Source organism: Sorex araneus, chromosome 3, assembly GCF_027595985.1.
Source record: "Sorex araneus isolate mSorAra2 chromosome 3, mSorAra2.pri, whole genome shotgun sequence".
NCBI lineage: Eukaryota > Metazoa > Chordata > Mammalia > Eulipotyphla > Soricidae > Sorex > Sorex araneus.
In genome coordinates, this window is record NC_073304.1 from 67,681,376 (window position 1) to 67,696,317 (window position 14,942).

The 14,942-nt window shown below is 32.2% G+C and overlaps 1 protein-coding gene across 2 annotated transcripts in view; it reads left to right on the forward strand.

Moving 5' to 3' along the window:
- The window catches only part of PRKD1 (protein kinase D1), a 291,270-nt gene that overhangs the window by 242,607 nt on the left and 33,721 nt on the right, over positions 1-14,942 (forward strand). For both annotated transcript variants that reach the window (XM_055133298.1, XM_012934798.2), the window contains 9 exons: positions 1,268-1,478; positions 1,664-1,741; positions 3,481-3,685; positions 5,517-5,640; positions 6,787-6,864; positions 8,300-8,576; positions 10,206-10,258; positions 12,542-12,614; positions 14,604-14,710. In XM_055133298.1, coding sequence (XP_054989273.1) covers positions 1,268-1,478; positions 1,664-1,741; positions 3,481-3,685; positions 5,517-5,640; positions 6,787-6,864; positions 8,300-8,576; positions 10,206-10,258; positions 12,542-12,614; positions 14,604-14,710 — 1,206 coding nt within the window. The remainder of the gene's footprint in view (positions 1-1,267; positions 1,479-1,663; positions 1,742-3,480; positions 3,686-5,516; positions 5,641-6,786; positions 6,865-8,299; positions 8,577-10,205; positions 10,259-12,541; positions 12,615-14,603; positions 14,711-14,942) is intronic.

Here is a 14,942-nt window from a genome sequence, read left to right on the forward strand (position 1 = left end):
CGCTCAAGAGTGGAGGAGCACTCAATGAATTTTTAAATATGAATTTATTTAACTATTAAAATTAATTTGATTCATCTTTTATTCTTATGATTTAAAAATATACTTATACAATGACTCATATTATCTACGATACCAACAGATAACACGAAATAGTATCAGAAACATGAAAAACTCAGTTTAATTTAGTTTTAAAAAAATAGTTGTACTAAGTTGATGAAATTGTTTCAAAATGAGAGGTAAGAGCACTCAGAAATATAATTTGTAGCGCTGATATTTATATGTTGTATACTTTTTAGCTGACAGAGTTGTGAGTTATGTAGGTTTTTTAATTCAATTTAACCTTTTTTAAAAAAAAATTGTGTAATAACCATTTTAATTTTATTTATACCTATTATATAATCTTAAATCATGTTTTTTTATTTTTTCCCCCGTGGGAATCCAAAAATAAGTGAAGTGCTTTTCAGATGAAATCCCCAAATAGAGCAATTTACTTTTCATTTTCTATCTTCATGAGTGGCTTGCATTTTCTAGCCATATGCAAAAAAATTCAATAAAATAGTAGGTGCGGTGGACTTAATGATCACTTTACTTTGCTTGTTTTCAACTATATATGTCTGTATTAAATTGTGTTTTTAAAGTAAGGCATTATTTGAAAGTCCTAGAAATTAGGTTCGAATATTCTTATCTTCAGTTTTCTTCTTTTAAGCCTATAATGAAGAGAACTCAAAAAATAAAAGGAGGTAGGTCAAAGTTACCTATAGAACAGTGGATAAGGCACATGTCTTGTATCTGGCTGACCCAGGTTTGATTCCCTTCACCTCACATGATCACTTGAGCACTGCCAGAAGCGACCCTTGATCACAGAATCCATCATAAGCACTGCACACAACTGGGTGTGGCTCAAAAATCACAAGAAAAAAATTTAAAGGAAGTGAAGGGAGGGGGATAACTTGTGTTATTTAACAAGAACATAGTTTTAGTTTATTTCTCCCACATTCTTCGGAATCAAATGAGTAGATAGAATTGTAAAACAAAATGCAATTCAGATATATAGTGGGCTGCTGAGAAAGTTGAAAGGGATAAAATGCATGCTTTATTTTTGAGATCCCTGCATTTGACTCCTGACCTAGTATGTGTGCTAAGCACTGCTGGTAGAAGCCCCAGAATACTGTTAGCTGTGGATCAAAAAACAAACATAAATTTTTAAAAGCATAAATCAAGCAATATCTTAAATCTCTTTGTCCTTTATTACTTTTTAAACATATAGCAAAAGTCACCATCAGAGTCATTCATTGGTCGAGAGAAGAGGTCCAATTCTCAGTCATACATTGGACGACCGATTCAGCTTGACAAGATTTTAATGTCTAAAGTAAAAGTGCCGCACACTTTTGTCATCCACTCCTATACCCGGCCCACCGTCTGCCAGTATTGCAAGAAGCTTCTCAAGGGGCTTTTCAGACAGGGCCTGCAGTGTAAAGGTAAGCATGATCTTGCTACCCAAAATTGGTCCTCAGCCAAATTTAAATTACTCCCCATTCATAATGCAGCGACTTTAAAAAAATAAAAAGTCTTGTTTGAGAATTTTTATTGAAAAAAATTGTCTCTTTCTCTTTATATTGAGTTCTCATTTATTTTGCTTTCTTTTTAAAACCATTGTGATTAGATTGCAGGTTCAATTGTCACAAACGTTGTGCACCAAAAGTACCAAACAACTGCCTTGGAGAAGTGATGATAAATGGAGGTAGGTTAAAAAAAAAAAAAAAAAAAAAAAACTTCGCCAATTTTATATGCTTAACTTTCCATTTGTGGATTTGTGCTCCACCTGAAGTAAATCTTTGGTTGGAGTTTGAATTACTTGCTAAAGAAAAAAAATACCCTTCATCTAGTTTTGATAAACACCAGATACTGTCTGGCTTTTATACATCAAACTGCTATACTGAAAGTATGGATGTTAAGAATTTCTTCCCCATCTCTGTTTTATGAACCTGACTTAGCTTGTTTAGAGAGATGAAAATTGTTGGAAGGCCTACAAGTTAATAGTTGTCAGTATCTTTCTGTTAACATTATTCTATACACTTAGATAGAAGTTAACTTTTCTACCCTGTCTGCCGAGGAAGGAGGATATGTTACAAATTCATCAGGAAACAATCACACTTTCAATCCTCCACCCAGTTACTTCCATCATATATGTACATGTTAGTTTGCCTCATAAAGGTATTTGAATGCAGCCAATTTAAAAAATGCAAATCCTGTTCACAATTGAGGGGAAATATATATTTGGGGAAACTCCATCTTCTTCAACTTACTTTGAGGGACTATTAAAAAATATTTTATGCCCTAAAGAAACACCTCATATTTTTTCCAGATATTATTCTTAATGATCTTTAGAAAAATATTTAGTCAAGTTTCCCAAGCTAACATTCCCCATGTAAAGAGCTGTTACAATTCGATAGCAGTTTTGTGATTCTCTAGAAAAATAAATGTTGATAGAAGAGTGGTAATGAAGTTGGATATTATTCATGCTAAAGTGATGAACAGATGACAGCCATTTCTCTAGAACTCGGTTCTCCAGAAAAAAAAATGTACATGTAGAAGACAGGAAAGCATCCCATAAAAATTATTCCCAGACTAGTTTCTGCCTTTTAGAATCATCTACTAGCTGCCAAGATAGAAAGTCTGGCAGTCTTCCCACTTTGTGTGCTATATGGTATTGAGTTTGTTCGGGCCCAGAAAATGTCAGTGTGTATACTTGATAACTAGAACTAAGAAGTAGTGCATTTTTTTATTGTTGATTAGTTTGAGATTGCATTTTCCCATACAACCAGAATAATCTGGTAAAATAATTTAATTTCCCAGGCATGGCAGCCTAAAGTCTGACATTGACCTATTTTCTAATTGTGAAATAAGTACATTGCATTAGAAAGTAGTTAGAATTTATTTCATTCCCATCAACTACATGATGACAAGAGTCAATATGACATCAAATGTCAAATCTTAGAAATTTAAAGCTACTCCTTATGTAACCAAGTTAACATATTGGAATTCTTGATTTAAAGTTATTGGAATTGCAAGAATCAGTGACCTTGGGACTTCTTGCATGTGAAAACTTCTCTTGCTCTCCCATACATTTTTTGTCCCACCAGGGCTGTATTATTGAAATATCATTAGTTACTACTTCACTTCTGACTAGTGTCACTTTTCTTCCTAACACTCTGCTTCTTTCTGAACTTGATCATCCTTCCAAGAATTTTTATAACTTTCCCTGTTTTCAGCTTTAGCAACAAGGAAAAAAAAAAAAGGCAGCTCCTTATAAAATTATATCTTTACTTCTTCACAAACTTAGATATTTATGAACTTATAATGAAGAAAAGGTATAACTTCACATAACATTTTTAGGGCTCCTAGTGTACTTGTTTAAAATCTGAAGCCTGGATCTAGGATTCCAGACTTATCTTCATGGGTGCAAAACAATTCTTTTAGATTTGCTTAGCCCCGGGGCAGAGTCTGACGTGGTCATGGAAGAAGGAAGTGATGACAATGACAGTGAAAGAAACAGTGGGCTCATGGATGACATGGAAGAGGCAATGGTCCAAGATGCTGAGATGGTGATGGCAGAGTGCCAGAACGACAGTGGGGAAATGCAGGATCCCGATCCAGACCATGAGGATTCCAACAGAACTATCAGGTGAGGACCAAAGTCCCAGCATCATCAAACACTACAATCCTAGATGGTATTCACTTTCTAAAGCAGAGATTTTTTCAGATTTTAATCTATTATAAAAGAAGGCTTATGTGTGTGTTTAATTTGCTTTGGAATGAACTAAGTACCGCAGAGGAGAACTTTTGGAGTTTAGAGGTCTAGGTTTTCTTGGAGAAATGTAGTTTGTATGCTATCTCAACATTATCTCATTCTTAAATTCACTTTCTTTTAATGAAAGAAAAGGAAATAGGACTACACAGGAATAGTCCTGTTTACTTCTAAATTTACGTCTATCCCAAGGTCATTGTCTGGAAATACAGTGATTCGGAATCAAACTCAGCAGACACAATCTATTTTACAGCTGTATCTTATATCACTTCCATGTTGAGATTCTTTTGTTACAAAATCTTGTAAAAGTTCTAGTTCATAATCTAATTATCTGTACTTTTAGTTACAAGATGTTTTTCAGTTTCTTATAGCAGGGGTCACCATACTATGGACAAATCAGACTGTTGTCTGTGTTCAAATTTAGTTTTATTGAAAATAGCCATGATCCATCAGATAGTCTATTGGATTTTGTTTTGTTTTGTTTGGGGGCCAAATATGACAGTGTTAAGGGAGTAATCCTGGCTCTGTGCTCAGGGATCATTCCTACCAGTGCTTGGAGGACCATATGGGGTACCAGGGATTAAACCCCAGTTGACAGCATGCAAAGCAAGTGCCCTATCCACTGTACTCTCATTCCAATCCTATAGTCTATTGTTTATTATTTTTTACAATGGCAAAGCCAAAAATACTTTCTGTAAAAGCCTAAAATACTGATTAATTAACCTTTTACAGAGAAATTATCACATCTGATTTATTTTATGAAATGTTTTGTAAAGATTTTTATAAAAATTCTCTGTTCTTTATACAAATGTTGCTGTTAGTTGAGAAACAAAACATAATCTTACTGTTCATGAAAAGAGAGCAATAAAATGATTGGATTTTACTCATCAAAGGCATAAGTATAGAAGTACTGGAAAATAAGGCCAAGGAAATAGTACAGGGGTTGAGTTGCTTGCTTTATAGTTCACCTGCCCCATTTGAATCCCTGGCACCAAACATATCCCTAGAGCACCACCAGGGGTAATAGCCAAGAATAGTCCTGAATACTTCAGGTTGTGGGCACCCCTACCAAATACAGGAAAATATTACCTTGTATTTTAGTTCTTTTGAAAGTGTACATTTCTGTAGTATGAAAGGGATTCAAGTTTGCTTCCAAGAGAAAGGCAGGTGGGGAAATAGAGAAAGGAAAGAGAGAAAAGGAATCCATATGTAATATTATTTAAAGTATAATTTAAATATATTTTATTTTTATATTTAATTTAGATATAGTTTTATGAAACTTTTCAGGGAATCAAAGTCACATTGGATTATATGATTTATAAATGATTTATATTTTCCTGTCGAGTATAATATGTAATCAGATAAAATTTCATGTATGATTCTGAATACTGTAATCACAGAACACTAAGACAATTATTTGCCTTATATTTACCTGAAACTGAACAACATACAGTTCATTTGAAAATTAAGGTGCTTATTATAATGCCTCAGGATTTTTAAAGTGCCTGTACATATGAAGAACCTGTCACTAGCCAGAATAACTAAGATTTTAAAACAGGATGACAGTTCATTTCAAGAATATAGGCTGTGAAGTTTTTTTGTTTGTTTATTTCTCTTTCCTTTGTTAATTGCTGAAGTAAAGTTTAAGCCAGAATCTGAATCTGCCTCTAAAGATGTTTCTTTCCTAAACTCTTTTGAATGTTCAAAGTCCCTCAACAAGCAATAATATCCCACTCATGAGAGTAGTGCAGTCTGTCAAACACACCAAGAGGAAAAGCAGCACCGTGATGAAAGAAGGATGGATGGTTCACTACACCAGCAAGGACACGCTGGTAAGATCCTCAGCAAAATTTTTTTTTTCTTTGTCTTCTTAGTCTTAAAGGAGTTGCTAATGGAAACTTGGTAGTCTCAAATCACAAAAAAGCAAACCTTGGTGCAATCATGGCTTACATTCAAATAGAGCATTTTAGTAATCTTAGATGTTGAGCAATCTTGTTAATAAAAAACATAGATCACAATCTTGGGAAAACAAAATAAGCTCTCTTATTGGAGATGGTCTTCAAAAAACTGGAATATCCACCTGAAAAATGTATATGTAGCAGACATGAAAATGCTAATATGTGCTTTCCAAGTGATCATTTAGATTTTTTCTTTAAAAATATGAATTTTAGGGAAAAAATATACAGTAACTACATATATATGCATATATATTATAAATATTAAATATGTATCCTAAATCTTTTTTTACTTAAAAACAACCGATTTTAGAAAAATGTAATGATATTAAGATAAAGCTATTCATTTTAACTTTAATATAATCTAAAACTTACTCTTGAGGATATGTATATTTAAATATATTCTTTATTTGTGTAAGAAAGAAGAAATAGTGATCCCAATTTCACAGTTAAACTAATTGACAGTTGATAATAAGCCGCATTCTCAGTCACTCAAGCTTCTGTCTTCAATTCCTATCAATAGATTTCGCATTATTTCTTTAGGTAAACAGATGTTTATAACCTAAATGTGCAGGCTCCAGTCTCTACCTTCTCTGTTGAAGGGAGGTTTATATTACTTAGTGAGGACTTAATTGAATGCCACTTAATCTTTTGAGATTAGATATTGATATTTGAAGCATATTCAATGCATTTGACTTGTCTAAGATTGGTTGCAGAAGAGACCAGGAATAATGTTAGGCTTTTTACTATAAAAATGATGAGAACAGACATACTCATATGCACTTGCTTACCCTCTCCCACCCCCAAACCATGAAGATGTACCTAGAATGAGCAAACACCTTATTATCAAATCATAAACATTTATCTCTGTAGTAAACTCCAGAGAAGTCGAGTTAATTGAATTCTCTTTCAAGTACTATATCCCTCTTCAAGTACTACATCCCTGTTGGGCGATGCTTTCATTATATAAATATTGAGCATTTTATAGTTTTTAAAAGATCATGACTCTCACTTCTATTTTAGCGGAAACGACACTATTGGAGATTGGATAGCAAATGTATTACCCTCTTTCAAAATGACACAGGAAGCAGGTACTATAAGGTAAGATTTTTTTTTCTTTATTGGAGTCTCATGAGAATTCTATATCTGAGAATGTAGAGTATAATAAATACAAAATAGTTTCAGTAGACAGTACTGATATGCTTGCTTCAAAGGACATTCTTCCTTCTCTGTAGTATATGAGCTTCTGGGGCAGAGGGGTCATAATCGTCATCTATGAATTCCAAATTTCTCTTGGGTGTGCTCTGTACACAGAGGGTGATGGTACAATGGAGCATCGTTTAATTCTGTATTTTAGAAGAGGAGTGTGATTTCAATAGAAAATTCAAAGTCACTGAAGATTAGCTTACAGTAAATGCCTGCAATCTGCTACATCTAGCATCCTTTTTCTGGTTAATATCAGTGGTATTGAGCACATTGCTGAGGTTTAAGAAGTATTGTATAATTGCCCCATGCATTGCAGATATTCCTAAGGAATGCATTTCCTTCTAGAAAAAAATTGGCAGCAATTTTTCTCTCTACATGAAATAATATGGATGTGACATAATATATCACCTAGTAAATATTATTTTGAAAAAATTCATATGAAGTAATATATTTTGATCCTTCAAAATTATTATAGGATCAGTCATAGGTAGTTTTATGCAACTCCGAGAGAAGAAAGGAAACTATTAATTTTCAATTGGTATTTTGGTTTAAAAAACAAGAATATTTCTTATTCTGTACCTCCCACATGAAAATATGATGAATTTTTAATATCAAAATTGTCTTTAAAATAATTTTATTTAAGACCAAACTCTGTAGTTTTCCTTAGTAAAATTTTCACTTGCTATAATATCATATCAATATGTTTAGAGTATTTATTTTCAATGCCTTAAAAATAGTTAAAACTTTAAAACAGTTATGCATACTCAAATGCATTTCAAAAGTCTCTTGATCTTACCACACAGGAATAGAAATTATCATTTGTACTTTAACTCTTAGATTTTGATAAAGGTACATAATAATTATTCTTTTTTTTCTTTCTTTTTTTTTTTATTGCTTTTTTGGGTCACACCTGGCAATGCACAGAGGTTACTCCTGGCTTTGCACTCAGGAATCATCTCTGGCGGTGCTTAGGGGACCATATGGGATGCTGGGAATCGAACCCAGGTCAGCCGCGTACAAGACAAGCGCCCTGCCCGCTGTGCTATTGCTCCAGTCCCCATAATAATTATTTTTATTCATACTAATTCTTGCTTCACAAACATAATTTTAAAAGTAACCTGAGTTTTTCTGGAAAATTGGTCATGAGACATTTTCCTCTGTAAAGGTGTTATTGAATTTTTCTTAGTAATACTTCATTTTTATCAAAATTCTTTTGTAAAACTGATGAATATTCGTTGCATCAATTTTCACAGGCCCCTGGCATTAAATTTACTTTATCCTATAAAGTACCTTTTGATAAACTGCATCTTGCACATTCTGTCTTCAACAGGAAATTCCTTTATCAGAGATTTTATCTCTAGAACCAGCAAAACCTTCAGCTTTATTACATAATGGGGCCAGTCCTCACTGTTTTGAAATCACTACAGCAAATGTAGTTTATTATGTTGGAGAAAATGTAGCCACTCCATCCAGCCCACCACCCAATAGCAGTGTCCTTACCAGTGGGATTGGTGCAGATGTGGCCAGGATGTGGGAAATGGCAATCCAGCATGCCCTCATGCCCGTCATACCTAAGGGATCAGCGGGTTCAGGAACCAACTCACACAGTGAGTATGTTTACTTTCTTTGTGTACATTTATAAGGAAAGATTATCCAGTGTAATTTGTTAGAGATCCAAGTAAATGTAGCTACACATACTGTACATTTAATTCCTGACATTATTGGGTTTTTTTGTTTGTTTTTTGTTTGTTTGTTTTATTTTATTGAATCACCGTGAGATAGTTACAAACTTTCATGTTTGGGTTACAATCTCACAATGATCAAACACCCATCCCTCCACCAGTGCACATTCCCCACCATCAATATCCCGGGTATACCCCCTTTTCCCACACCCCCCTGCCTCCATGGCAGACAATATCCCCCATACTCTCTCTCTACTTTTGGGCACCATGGCTTGCAACACAGACAAGAGCTTGGAGAATGACCAACAAAAGGACCCAATCCAAACAGGAGGAAAGAAATAATAAAACTCAGAGCAGAAATTAAAGAGACAGAAGCAGACAAAGCATTATTGTTTTTTAAAGCACTATAGCACTGTCATCCCACTGTTCATTGATTGGCTCGAGCAGGCACCAGTAATGTCTCCATTGTGAGACTTGTTGTTACTGTTTTTGGCATATCAAATACACCACAGGTAGCTTGCCAGGCTCTGCCCTGTGGGCAGGATACTCTAGGTACCTTGGTGGGCTTTCCAAGAGGGATGGAGAAATTGAACCCAGGTTGGCAACATATAAGGCAAATGTCCTACTTGCTGTGCTATTGCTCCAGTCCATTGTTTTTTTAAAGAAATTTAAAAATTTAAAAAATTATTTTTCAATTATTTTTTAAATTTTCTTAAAATTTGGGGGGAAATTAAGATAGGCCCTGTCTGTTATGCAATAGTAGAAACCTAGAGCTACTGATAATAAAAGAAGTAATGTAATTAGCATTAGCTTGACCTAAAAATGCCATATAGTATTGCCATGTGCAAATATGAGTATTTCATGTCAACTTCATATTTCGTATCAACTTATAACATATCAATTTAAAACTTGTAACATCTCTGTGTAGGACACAGAGTTTTGCTAATCCCTGATAAATTTGTAAGAAAAATTGTACCAGAGTGTAACCAGGGTCAAATATGCAAGTGAATTTTTAAAGTATGTTTTCAAGGATATTTATTAAAAGGAGATTTTAAATTTCAGAATGGTTATTTATAAAACTAAACACTCATGCCCTCTTATTACATTATAAAATGTTGTATTACAACTATTTTGGTTTGTAGGATCAATGTACATGTTGATATTCACCAATTTTGGTACTAAGAACTTTAAATGTAGTTAGTCTTTTTTTTCATAACTGAAATATCAGGTAGAAATGGATGATTTACTTTAAAGATAAGGAAATCAGGATATAGAAATATTATTTTCTCAGTTTGTAACAGAACTATGAAATTAGACACTAGTATTTGAACCCAAATATTTGATTCCAGGCATCAAACTGACAAAATAGAATTTCAGAGCCAAGTACAAGGTAGATATTTTATTTTGAAAGGAATTAGTGTAGTAGTCATTTTTCTTTTGAGATTATTTAGATAAAAATACCCCTGCAGTTTATTAGAAAGAGCAGGTGTTTACATTTTTGTATTGCTTTTCTTTTCTCTTATGTGTACGTTTGTGTTTAATTTGTATTTCCAGGAGATATTTCTGTGAGTATTTCAGTATCAAATTGCCAGATTCAAGAAAATGTGGTATGTATCTATTACTATAAAACTTAGTAATGTGATCATTATTGAAAATTAAGAACATCATAAAATATTTTTATATATCTAACAATTTAATTTTCTAGAGAAAATAGAATATTATTGGATATATTTTCTCCCTAAAATTTTTAGAAATATTATAGGGATTCTTTAAGTGATTTGCTACAATCCACTCAAGTATCCATACAATCTGTACAATCCATTCAAGTAGTGTACAGCTGAATACTGAATAACTATGCATTTTAGATAAACACATATAAAGGAATATCTGAGTTTTCATATACTGAGCCATTTGGGAATTGGAATGTTTATGTTTGATGTTATGCAACAAATTAAATTCCTTCATTTGGGCAAGTAGCTTCAACCTGTCATTGTTCTAAGTAAATCATTGCTGTTGGGTAGTGCTCTCATAAACAAGTAGCAGCAGATGCTTTTACAGTCGTGTGCTCATCTCAAGGAAACCAGAAAGTTGCACAAGTAAGATGTCATGGGTCACATTCCAGTATCCTGGTTAAGTATCCACAAAATTCTATCTTTTCAGCTGTTTTTTGAACATTCAACACCAGACGTATTATGAATAGACATCAGACATATTATAAAATAAATTACACTCTATCATATGTATGACTTGTTTTGTCCACAATGTAAAGTGAAGCAAAAAGAAAGAAAGCTTTTCTCTCCTGTAGCTCTTATATTTCCATTTAGTTGCTATATATCTATGTATCTATATTATGTTTTCATTCAGGTCTTTTAATATATATTATATATATATTATATGTTATACAATTTATTGTATATTATAGATTGAGGTATATAATTATATAGTATAAATTTAATTGAGGGTATATATAATTTTATATCATAAATTGAGAATATATAGAGTTTATGGCATATATAATATAGGCCATGTATATGTAATTAAAACATTTAGAACCTTACTCAGAGTGATCTGAGTTTTATTTTATAAAGCGTAAACTCCTTAATCTCTATAAGAGGTATAGCTTTGTTTGTACTTTTTGTTAAACTGACAGGTAAACTAAAAGTAAACTAAAACCAAAGGTGAACTAAAGGAAACCAGGAAGATTTCATACTAAAGGTTAAATGAATGCTTGTATATTAATCAAATGATAGATTTTTGTAAATTATAGGTTCCTATTGAACTTAGGCAATGATTTTGAAAATATATATGTATATATATGTACATATATGTGTATATATATGTGTGTGTGTGTGTATATATATATGTATATATATATACACATTAGCCCCTAATTCTCTTGGGAAGATTGAAATACCTGAGGGATTATTATGCACTATTTGTTTCTATTGTTTCTATTGGAAAGCTTGAACATATAATATTGGAAGAGAATTCATTTTCTTGTCTCAAGAGAACCTTGAAATCACCCTGTGGGTATTTTGAAAGGATCACAGAGTAGAGAAAGCTTACAGGTGTTTTCTAGAGGGCAGGACAAAGCAAAAGAAAGATTTGGATAGAAGATTGAGGGTATAGTTTGATATAAGAGGACAAATATTACACAAAAAATATAAACAGGAAATTCACTAGGATCGCATCAGAATACATCAAGTGAAAAAATATTGCAGTGTGCTTTCAAAAGTGTGGTTATCAAATAATACTATTAATGGGTTAAAATATAGTGTTTTATTTAGTAAATATTTTAAAGATAAAGAATTAGATATTTAGAATGCATTACCTTAAAAAATGGTAACAATGGAACAGTTTCATATCCTCAAGTGAGAATTTCACATGCCATTGATTGCACAGTCTAGCTCACAGTGATTCATTGGTTTGGTGTTCCAGTTTAGATATCTACAGGGAATAATTTATAAAGAAACAACCTCAGTACTCGAGCTATAAAGAGTGAATTGGTTGAAATTAAAATTCAGACACATATGAATGGGAACCATAGTTATTTAATTTGCAATTTCTAAATAGCCTTCTTAATTTAGAATAAATGCCATGGTATATTCTTAAGTTTTTTTTTTGTCTGTGTTGAAATCTGGCTGAACATTAAAAATTTATGTTTCATAAGATTACAGTAGTTTTCAAAACATTGCAGTATCATATTCATTGAAAATACCCTTGAAATGTTATAGTAATTATGCAGTTTCCAATTGGAATTTACAACTTAATTATTTATGTTTAAAGTATTTAGCAGTATTTATTATGTATTTATTAAATGTGTATGTAATTTATTAAGAATAATGTTTTGTTCTATCCCATGTTTGTTTTTATTGGCCTTGCACCTGTAGGATATCAGCACCGTTTATCAGATTTTTCCTGATGAAGTACTAGGTTCAGGGCAGTTTGGAATTGTTTATGGAGGTAGGATCCATTGACTAAGTATTTTTCACTTAAAATGTTAGCTATTTGTGCTAAAAAATTTTAATGTATCTGAGGAAAATGTAAAATATAGAACATGTGTAATGTGTTTGTGTTATATCTGTGTTTTACCTTTTCAAAAAATTCTTTTGAAATAGCCACTATTTAGGAAGTTAGTATGCTTCTGTCTAAATAAGTTGTTTAACATAACTATTGACAATTTATCTGCATATTACTGGTTAAATATTGGTTGATTTAGACAAATATTGAAAAGCTAAGGTAATTCAGAAAAAATTAGTTCCATTTTATTTTAGCATATTTTATCATAACACTATGGAAACTTGTTCATGTAACTACACAACAATTTATTTAATTCTAATACCCTTACCAGTGCTAGAAGTTATTTTTTAATTTTGGTAATATTATTTTTATTGGTGAATTTATTATGTTAGCTTCTGTTTTAGATTTTAGCAAGTTCAGTAATATTTTTAAATCTTTAAGAAATGTTTTTATTATCCTTATCAAATGGCATAAAAGCTTCCAATCAATATAATCAGTGATGAACTATTTCGGGTAAGGGTCCTCTGGAATAGGCAAATTATGTTCAATATTATTTATTTATGGTGACATGATATGTTGCTTTTTATTTTTAAACTCATTAAATTACAATATTTTACAAACTAATTTTTATTCTAGTAGAATTAATGCTCAAAAGAAATTCAATAGCAAGCCTGTGAGTGAATCAGCAACCACCATACTTTCTGATAATGCACAAGTAACAGTGTATTTAGAGAGATAAAGTAGTGTAGAGTACTGCTTTACCATGTAAACATCATACGGAAAACACAGTTGTATGAAAAACATGGTAAATGTAGTTCATGACACATAGCATGGAAGTTAACCAAGGGTGAGAAATGAAGATAGAGAGAACTGCAGATGCTAGACATTTTGTTTTTTCAACATTGGAGGGGCTGGTATAAGAGGAGGCAGCCATAGGGAAGATCAAAAAGACAAGACGAAGCACGTATGAGATGGAGTGGATGAGAACATAACCTTGGAGACATTAAGTACAATAGTGACTGAGATATAAGAAACTAAGTTAAGGAGAGTTTGATGAAACTGCATTGCGTGGGGTTCAGGGAGTGATGTTTATGAAGTTGAAAATATGAAAAAAAACCAACAATATTACAGGTAAAGGGAACAGTCTACAAGAGTTCACAAGAAATAAGAGTGGAACATGGGGAAAGGAATATGAGATTTATAGCAGATTTTGAAATTATTAAATCTTCAGTTAGGATGTATATGAACATGTTTCATCAATAGCTCTACTTTCATTACTCAAAGTCTTTTGTCAAATTCAGTTAAATATTCTATACCTACTGCAGAATTTTAGTTTAAGCAGTAACAATAATCTCTGGATTCCCTAGAAGGTTTGTTGAATAAAATGAATTATAATATATCTAAAGGTGATGATAATAATGATGTGCATATAATTTTCTGGACTCTGTATATATATCTTATTTCATCTTATGCCCCGAAATATGTGGGATCTGAAACTCAGAGTTTCAGTGATTTGTTCATGATCACAAAAATAGTGACGTTCAACTTTTATGTTCTTTTCCATTATGATATACAATAGTTTTATCAGGGTTCTTATCTTACCCTTTCTTAAGGAAAATATTTATTTATGGTTGCATGAATATTTTCTCTTACTAGATAGTTAATATTTAAAACATATATTTTCATAAGAAAACATCAGACTATTGATATGTTTAGTATTTTAATGCTCCAATTCTTTTATGTGCTAAACTGCCACTAATTTCATAGCATTTGATTTATAGAAGTGGTGCTAAGGAAATGAAATATTTATGGATATAAGTCAGTGCTCCTCAGAAATAATAAACTTAGTCAATGAAATATTTTGATAATTTCTGTAATTATCCTTATGAACACTGGTGCATCGTACTAATATTTCCCTTTCTTATTTTAAAGGGAAACATCGTAAAACAGGAAGAGATGTAGCCATTAAAATCATAGACAAACTAAGATTTCCAACAAAACAAGAGAGCCAGCTTCGCAATGAGGTTGCAATTCTACAGGTACTTCTTTGTTTTTCACATGGGAGCTATAAAATACCCCCTCCATTTCCTCAACATAAAGAAGATTTATTCCTATGCCTATGACATAGTTATTTAGGAACATGTTAAAATAACTAAAAAGGAAAAACCAAGCATCAAACGCTCCCCTGAGATTCACTCCTAATTCTCTAGACTGCACTGGTCGTTTTTATGGACATAATTCTAGGTTTGCATATATTATTAATACTTATTA